The sequence below is a fragment of the Centruroides sculpturatus genome, unplaced genomic scaffold (assembly GCF_000671375.1).
Source record: "Centruroides sculpturatus isolate CEXI.00-Female unplaced genomic scaffold, Cexi_2.0 scaffold151, whole genome shotgun sequence".
Classification (NCBI taxonomy): Eukaryota; Metazoa; Arthropoda; class Arachnida; order Scorpiones; family Buthidae; genus Centruroides; species Centruroides sculpturatus.
The window spans coordinates 877,221-887,090 of record NW_019384363.1 but is presented as its reverse complement, the minus strand read 5'-3'; the positions used below and the strand labels follow the sequence as shown (position 1 = coordinate 887,090).

The 9,870-nt window shown below is 25.4% G+C and overlaps 1 protein-coding gene across 2 annotated transcripts in view; it reads left to right on the top strand.

Moving 5' to 3' along the window:
• LOC111641694 (cyclin-L1-like) overlaps window positions 1-9,870 on the top strand; it is a 115,716-nt gene that overhangs the window by 81,979 nt on the left and 23,867 nt on the right. Inside the window, exons 3-6 of one of the 2 annotated variants that reach the window (XM_023387909.1) lie at window positions 4,531-4,596; window positions 6,179-6,246; window positions 8,936-9,056; window positions 9,430-9,491. In XM_023387909.1, the coding sequence (XP_023243677.1) occupies window positions 4,531-4,596; window positions 6,179-6,246; window positions 8,936-9,056; window positions 9,430-9,491 (317 nt within the window). The remainder of the gene's footprint in view (window positions 1-4,530; window positions 4,597-6,178; window positions 6,247-8,935; window positions 9,057-9,429; window positions 9,492-9,870) is intronic. The other variant, XM_023387901.1, reaches the window with a different exon arrangement.

Sequence of the window (9,870 nt, the reverse complement as noted above, 5' to 3'; positions counted from 1 at the left end):
ACTGTAAAGCAATTTCTCGAATTTTAGGGAAAGCAATAGCTTTTTGGCTCCAAAAATCTTTAAGATTAATTCTTGTCTCGAATGTATCCTTGCAGTTACTATCATGTTGCATTTCAATTAGCTCTTCTTATATTTCATCCGGTACCTCAGAAATGTTGACTATGAAAGGATTGCAAATCAGTTTCCAAATACCTTTGTCCTTGCAGCCAGAAAAATAGCGATTGAATTCATTTTTCAAGCTGTGCAAATGGAATGTAACGTAATGTTCTTTTGTATTTGTCCTTCAATCTCAACACACTGTCAATCAATAATTGGGTTCAATGTATCAAACGCAGAAAAATTCTCTCTTTCGACTTTGCAGATCCATAGGTCGATTTTAGCGATAAACGCACTGATTTTACCTTCAAATGCAAATTTATTGCTAGTGCCTTCCAATTTCATATTTTCTGACCGTGCACCATACCCTAGCCCAATCCGCTATCGGCTCTAACCTTGACGTACTGCACATTGTCATCAACTCGTCATAATTTATTTAATAATCTTGGGATAACTTCACGAACCACTTCGGGTGCTTTCAGGGATCACCAACCTGTGGTCCATGGACCACAGGTTAAGAACCACTGGTTTAGAAGATCCAAAAAAAAAAAAATTACTGAAGAACTGGTAACATAAAAACATACCGTATGTTTCTATATTCAACAGTTGACTTAACAGTGAATTTTCCATTGAGTCCCTCCATTGAACGATCTGACGTCGTGTTTTGCAGAAAAAAGAAACACTTTCGTTGATAGGTTGCTTTTCAAGATGGCTGACTTAAGTAATGAGAAGGTGGCGATTGTGTCTGTTTTGCTAAATAATTAAAGTAACTCGCTTAACCATTATTTGAATAAATCCTTTTATTCAAATGAACCCATATCTGTATCATTTTTTTTGTATACTGGGTCTTTCTTTAATAATTTTAATTAATTTCTTGAATATTTATATCATTAGGAAGACTTAGAGGGCCAAATATCAGTTGTAATCAATTTTGGACAAATGAAAAAATTTTAATATTTCAATATTGACCAAATTATTCAATATAATCATGCAATTACATGTTTTATCATATACAGATCATTCATTAATCTGTCTGCTATTACAGCATCCACAGCAGCAAATGGATAGTTTCTACAAGTGAAATTTACTTTTTCATGGAAGCCGCCATGTTAGTTTGTTGAGTACTCCATGGTCTTTCAGGTTGTTGAGACCGTTGAATTCAACGGTGAAACAATACTGACGTCACTAGTCTTAACAGAGAACTCAACGGTCCATTTAGAAATGTTCTCTCACTGTTGAGTCAACCGTCGAATATTGAAACATACGGCTAGTTAAAAAAAAATAGGTAAAATGAAAATGATCAAATTATAAAAATTATTTAAATTTGAAAAATTGTTAAATGGTAAACAAATTCTGCTTCTCTTAATTAAAATTCAGCCAACTGCCGTGAATAACTTTGTTTTATTTGAATTCGCAAATGTAAAATTTCCTAGTGTGTTTTTGAATGTCACGGCTTACCTTGAAATGAAATATACTCAAACATTTTTTTCATTTTAAATTACTAATATAAACATAGATGGGTCTTTAAATTGTTTTAAGATGTTAACAAAGCATTCTTGTTTTCATTGAAGTTAGATGATACAGTATAAGAAAAAAAGGTAGTCTAGCAATAATGTTTTTTTTTTTAATTAACAAAATTTTTAAAGTAAATATTTATACAGAATTTTTCTGAATAAACATAATTTAAATTTATTTATATTTTATGTTACAAAAATCAAAAACTATTTCTTTTCTGTTTCTTATTACCATCATTATATTGTCTCAATCATATAACTGTTTTTGTTCAAAGACAAAGTAGTTTTTATTTTCTCTTTAAAGTTAATCATTTATTTTTGTAACACTTTCATGCAAAGGAAATTTTTGGGCTCATTATTTTACTTTCATCCATGTGTTGTTTGTCCTTCCTTAATCTTGAGAATGGAGGTAGATAGATGAAACACAAGACCAGATATGGAAACCNACTTTCATCCATGTGTTGTTTGTCCTTCCTTAATCTTGAGAATGGAGGTAGATAGATGAAAGCCAAGACCAGATATGGAAAGTTTAGGTGAGGAGGCTCCGATTAACCATATACAGTGGGTGACCAGTTAACAAACAGTTTGGATAATGAACATTTTCACGAAAGATTTTTATCATCAGACAACGAACATATCACTGAACAAACATAAAAAGAAGCAAGGGAAAATAATGAATACCAATTGATTTTCCCTTGTCTTCAGGTAACAATTTGAAATCTTTCAGAGTGCGGGAGACGTCAGCATCGATGCTCAACCTGATACTGATTGGATAGTATTAATGTTTCTTCAAATTTTGAAACACTCCCTTGTAATTCCAGCTTTTTTTTTTACCTTTCTGACAAATAATTTTTTATAGTCTTTGTGAGAATGTCGGACGCGCACTTGTTAAGCTTTGCATCTGGGTTTATTTATGAAAGGTGAAAGTTTAACTGTCCCACTGGATATTCGTTAACATTTTAATACCAAATTTCAAATTTCATCCAGGCCTTGCCCGGATGAAATTTGAAAATCATTTAAATAATTTTTTGTAGGCTAGTTGATTTCTGTTCTCTGAATTTTTGTAAGTGCTTTTCTGAACTTTTTATTTAAAAAAGAAACTGATAATATTATGGAGCCTAAAAAAAAGGAGTGTCAAGAACTGTGCTCACTGTCAAAATCAAGTAAGAGATAATAGCCAAGATAGAAAGTGGGCACAAGATGTCTGATGTTGTAGATGAATGGCTTGAACAGGTCTACAGTAGGCACAATCGTAGCTATGAAATGATATATCAAGAAGTCTCAAGCTGCTAATGGAATAATAAAAAGCACATCTGAAAAATAAAGAGCATTTTAGAGCTCATAATGGAAACTGATATGACGACAGAAGAACTCCAGGGATGTCAGAACAATGATTATCCAAGTGGCATCCAAACCAGTATAAGGTTAATGGGGTTGGGAATCTCTACAATTACAATACTATTAATTACTTCTGAAAAATCCTGAAGAAAAGAGAAAAGCAATCGACATTGGACAGATTCTTTAACCCCCACAAACGGAAAAAACATGACTAATAAAAATGCAAGACTGTGTATATATGTATTTTTACTATTACATATAAATAAATGTAGTAAAAAAGTATGTATTTTTTATTTTTTGGAGTCTCTGGAAGAAATTAATCAAATTCCCATAAAAACCTATGGTAAGTCGATAATCGGTTAATGAACAAAGTCTTGGAATGGATTATGTTCGTTAACCGATCACCCACTGTATGAACTTTTGGTTTTCACCAGAAATTCACATTATTTCAATTAAAAAAATTTTTTGAAAGGAGTTAGGTAGATGACTGGCATGACTCTATTACTAATAGGAAAAGTATGATGTATACAGGAGCAAGAACTACAAATTTGAGATGGATAGCATATATTTTAAATTAAATAAATTTAAAATGTGATTAAAAATTGCAGCCTGGCATTGTGACAATGTCACAATAAATAATTGCTTGTTAAAATTTCTCTTATTAACCACTTCCTCAATAAAACTTTTTCTGTAAATAGGGACATACGGTATTAAAGAAACTGAATTTTCCTGATGTCTGTTTTTTTTCATTATGTCATGTGATAGAATTTCATTTCTTTTTGAGTTAGATGTTTCTCTCAACTCTCTCTTGTTTACTGCTCTGAAACAAATGATGACAGTTTAAATCCATTCCTTTATATTAACTTTATTTAAAGATTCTTGTTTTCAGTTATGTTATTTTGGTATAGTCAAAAGACAGAAAAGTTTAGAAAAATTGTGTTGAGTAATAGTTAATAAAAAAGACTATTTAAGGAAACCAAAATATACTTAATCAGAAACATTTTCAGCCATTATTTTGATATCTTCAACTTATACATTTGAATTTCTTATACTATACTATTCAAGCAAATAACAATTGTGCCACTCAAAGGAAAATGAAAATCAAGTTGCACACTTATCATCATTCGTAATTAGTATTCTTTATCAATACTGTCCAATATTCTGTGTGAAAAATTTTCTGTAATAATTATAGAATGTTTTTCTCACAGAATATTGGACAGTATTGATAATTTGGTGACAAGTGTTCAACTTGATTTTCAGTTTTCTGGAGATGGGTTTTTTTAGCAGAATACAACTGTTGACCTATGAATATCAATGTAGAATTAAACAAGAGTTTAAATTTTTTAAATGGTATTACAGAATATTAGAACTTGTAACTATATTTCTCTTTTTACATGATTTTTATAAAATTTTTTAAATTATTTGTTACACACAACAATTATAGTATATTTAACAGAAAATTTGTTTTTTATAATTGCAGGAACAGAAATATATTGAAATTTAAATAATACATAATCATAAAAACAAATTCAGTTTTGTAACTCTGAGGAAATTAAAACATTAAAAATTGTTTATACACTAGGTTATTGCTAATTTGGTTATTCCTTGGAGAGGAGTGCACTGCATGCGGATGCCACTGTCAAGGAAGGTATGCTATATAATTGAGAAATTAGATAATTAAGGGATGGATTATCAAATTTTATTCTTATTTTACAAGACCTAATGTAAAAATGATATATTTTACTTCAAACAAGATACACTAATAATGAGTAAATTTAATTCTTGATAAATTAAAATTAAATACAATCTTCTCAGTTAAATTTTGGTTTTGATCGCATAAAGGTTTGGCATATAGTCTTTTTGATTAAATTTGCATTTATTTGTAAAGAAAATTATTCTGATTAAGAATATTTTTTAATGTTTTAAGCCCTAACTTTGATTTCATAAGATATAGTTTTTTCTAGGAGAAAAATATAATAAGGAATTTTGAGATTACCTAAAATTTAAAAAAATTATGTTTTTCAGTTAATAAGCATTTAAATTGAATTATAAGTTATATGTAAATATAATAGTAGTACTTTCACCATAATTGATCATGAAACCTGTTAAACAGATTATGAAAGTACGAAATTTTTTCTTCTTATTTTTTAGAAATAAAAAATAAATTATGTAAACTATTTTCAGTTCAAACTGTGTGTTTTTTTTAAATTGGCTGGTTAGAGTACAGTGATTTATATAAGTACAGTAGAGTGTCGATTATTTGAAAGTCAATCATCCAAAAGAATTCCAGTAGGCAAATTTAAATTTTCGCCAGTGCTGTGGCGCTGCAACCTTTGGCTATGTCTTGGGCTACTCAAATATTTTACGTTTTTGATACTAAATTAACTTCTGAAGTATGATTTTTTATTGTTTTTATATTTTTCAATATATTTATTTTGTTCGTACAAAATAAAAAAAAAATTTTTTTAATGATACAATAGTCTTTGTTAGGCTTAACATCGATGAAAATTCAACGCAAAGCGACACACAATGGAGAAAAATGTCAAGATGGGATAAATTAATATATTTTTTCGTACATAATCGGTTATCTGAAACATTGATCTTCCGAACAACCTCAGTCCCAATTGATTCGGATAATCGACATTCTACTCTATACTGAAAATGGATTTATCATTTTGAATATCTCTTCAGTTATGTGAGATTTTTAAAAATATTAATGGATGAATAGATATTTGAAAGTGTAAGAATATTTTTAAGTAGTACTGACCTTTATCTTCAAGTGCTGTAAGTTAATATAAAAGCATGATTATGTATTGCAACTGAAGATAGATGTTAGTGCTTCTTTGATTGATTATCAGTTTGGATCTAATAAGAATACATTTCTATTGTATCTGTACCTTACATTCAGTAAATACAGTATATGAGTGAAAAAGAACAATAGGAATGATATTGTTAATTGTTTACTTAAAATAAAATTGCATAATTATTTTTTATTTCTAAAACTACACAATATATTTAAAATGCAAGATAATATAACAAATATATTTATAGTATGATGTAACTTAAGTTTTACTGTGAGATATATAGATTGAAAATGTTTTGTATATATTAATTTAAAAGTTTAATTTACTGTTATTAAATAACTTACTAGATAGGTAACATTTAATTTTAAGAATTTGTTGAGCATTTTTAATTTTATCATAAAAATATTAATTTTATTTTTATTATAGATTAATCTCAAGAAAATTGTTCAGAATGGAATTGAATTGCTAAAATTATGTATTGATCAAGTAAAATGGTGATGAAATTTAATAAAAAAAAATTGTAAATAAAATTTAATATTAAAAGAAATGATTTCTAGAAATTAAATGTAAATACTGATGTAAAATTGATCTTAAAAATTTTAGTTTTGAAAACAGTTTTTGTTTTTTTTTTATATTTTTCCATATTGAATAAAGTTATTTTTTATTTGATTATTAATTAATTATAAAAGTTGTAATATATGTATTTTTTTCCATTGTAAGAAAATAGTTATTCATCTACATTTTTTAGTAGTATTAATACATCCCACAAACCTCATCAGAGTAAATTAGAGTAAAAAATTAATTGCATAAATAAATAATCATATTTATAAAAAAAATTTATCTTGACTTTATTTTATTTGAATTTAATTTTAATTAATTTTTAGGGTTTCCTTTTGAAAAGGTATTTTGTAAATGAACTTGCTTATTGATTGTTTTAGAGTAAATTTATTAATATAATTTCTTGCATTACTTGTGTTATTTTGTTTTTCTTTTGTGTATTTAAGTGATGCATTTTTTATTTTTTACATAATTACATAATTTACCACATATACAATCCACATAATAATGTATATTTTGTAGATTGTATTATAATGATATATTCAATAATTTGATTCTTTCATACCTAATTGCATTTAAGTTTTGATTATAAAATATCCAAGAATTGATTTTTTTAATAAAAACTAAGAAAAAAAATTGTTCTTATACTTTTACTGCATAAACACTAACATTCAAATTCTTAATTCCTTTTTCAATGTTTTGTTTAAGCTGTATATTTTAGCTTTTTTAAAAATTAACTTACATTCTATGTTAATATAATATATAAACTGTTTGTTATATAATCTAATAATTACTTAAAACACATTATAATTCTTACACAAAAACTTAAGTTTTTTTTCATAACTAAATGTCACTGAATCTTGTTTTACATTTTACTTTATTTCTTGTATCAGTGTGATGAAGTATAAAATATCAATTTATGTTAAATCTGCATTTTTTACTATATATTCTTATTGAAGTTTTGTTTTACATGGGTTTGAATTTTATATAAATATTAGTTATTAGTTTTTGTTTGTTTATAATAATAAAAATATGTTTAAGGAATTCAATAAAAATACAATGGTTACTAATTAATTTAAATTTAAGACTTTTAAGACATTGTTATATATAAGTAATTAAAGGAAAACTTCATATTCTAAAATTATTTAGTATTATTTGTGCAATTTTTCTTTTACTTCACAAATGATTCATCTTTCAATTTGTTATTTTTGTTAAGTTATAAATTTAATCATACAATGTTGTGTACAAATAATTATTTACAGAAGGTTTTATAATTTAATCAACAAATTATTTTAGCACATTAAATCTTACAGTAGTATACTTACAAATAAATTTTAATTTTAAAATATTATTTTAAAAATTACAAAATTGATTAAAGAAAGAATCTATTATTCCATCAATCATTGAAAAAAAAAAAAAAAAAACAGAAACATAGTAAAATCAGATAGGTTAAAAGTTTTTATTTCTTAAATGCCTTGTGATCAAATTCAAGTCAGTTTTGGGAGACAATAAATGTTTAATGATCACTAATTGAATATACAAATTTATATCATGAGTTTTTGTTTTTGTGAATAAAAAGATGTAAATTATTATAATCTGCAAAATTAGGTAACATTATTATTGAATCAGTCTTCCAATAACTACTACTTGTGGAAACTTTTCCAAATTCATATTTGGAGAAGTTTATAAAGTATTTGAATCTGAGGATAGCCCAATTGGTGTAGAAAATGTTTTTTTGTGAATTAAAGTTTTGGTTTCCACAAGAAACAGTTGTTGGAAGATTGAATAAAAAATGTATACTTTGTGTAAAAATATGTCACTGGATTGAAAACATTTATTTAATTTGTAAGAATTATTTACAAAAATTCTGTCTTATTAGTAAGCAAGTTTTGATTGATTTTTATGTTTCAGATATATTTTAAATACATTGTGAGCCATTCTCATAAGAATACAAAATTATATGTACAAGTAATTCAAAAATGTTTCTTTGAAATTTGATAATTTTTACATTATTTATTAATATTAATGTATATTATTCAGAATATAAATTATAGATTATATTTCAGAATATTTTGATTTGTTTAAGACATGAAATTTTTACAAATTTATAAATAGAAAGGCATTAATTGTAAGTAGTGCTAGTACAAAATATACAGCAATATCTGCAATATATAGATTGCATTTAACTTATTATTTCTTCTGAAAGTACAAAATGTCTGGTAATCCAATATTTTCAATAATTTAGCACTAGTCCATATGGTACCAGATTAATGAACGTTTGCTATGTATAAAATATGTAATGTAAATTATCATGTAATACATATTTTTAAGTACTTTGTGTTATCATACTTTTTTACATTTAAACAAATGTGTGTGCAGTATTTTCTTTGAAAAAGTTATACAAAATTATTGAGATTGCCATAATTGAGTGATTTGATCTATGAGATTGATATTTTTGTCTACAAAATATTTTTGTGTATTATATAAATTATTAATTAATGTTAAATAAAATCACAATCATTTAAAATAGACTTAACTTGTTTTTTTATTAAAGAAATCATATCAATCTATATGTATATAATTCCTGTATAAAAAATTTATGAAAATTTGATTTCTTCTTTGTAGGACAATACAACCTTTAATTTTGGATCAGAATTATATTAATTTGAAAAATCAAGTTATTAAAGCAGAAAGACGAATTCTTAAAGAACTTGGATTTTGTGTTCATGTAAAGCATCCCCATAAGGTATAAATATTAAATTTTTTCTTTTGAAATATTTGTTTTATACATTATTTAAATAATGTTACTATTAAAATTTTTAATTTATGGAAACAGATTATTTAACTCAGAAAACTACAGTGATTAGTTGAAAGGCCTTTCAACATGAAAAGTATATCATAAAATTCAAATTTTTCTCTAGTTAAAATATTAAAATAATGGATATATCTTGATCAAAGTTACAAAACTAAATTTATGGTTTTCTTCTGAATTACATAATAGAAATCTGTAACCATAGCATAAACTAAAAATTTGATGGAATTTATTTTATAATAGTTACTTTAAAATTATTCATTTACATTTTTATACTTAAATTTATATTTATTTATTTACTTTCCAGATAATTGTAACTTTATTAGAAGTATTAAAGTGTAAAAACCAGAAACTTATGCAGACAGCATGGTAAGTTGTTATTTTTAATTTATAATATAAATATATAATATATATAGAAACAATAAGTGGCTTTTTAAAGACATTATTTGAAAATTATTTAGTAATAAAGAGAATTGCTGTGAAAAAAAGCAAATCCAAAACCTTTTACATATATTGTCAAAGTAATTAATTAATTTTAATATTAAGTGAAATAGATTACCTTAAGTGCATTATAATTGTAAGTTTTTTACTTTTGATTAATTCAATAGTAGTAATGAATATACTAAATTGTCTTTAAAGTATACATTTCTTGAACTCTCCTTTAGTGGTTATTTGTCTACTATTCCAAAACTTTTTAAAAATTTAACATTTTTTGAACAGCTTTACATTTTAAACTATTTTTAAATGA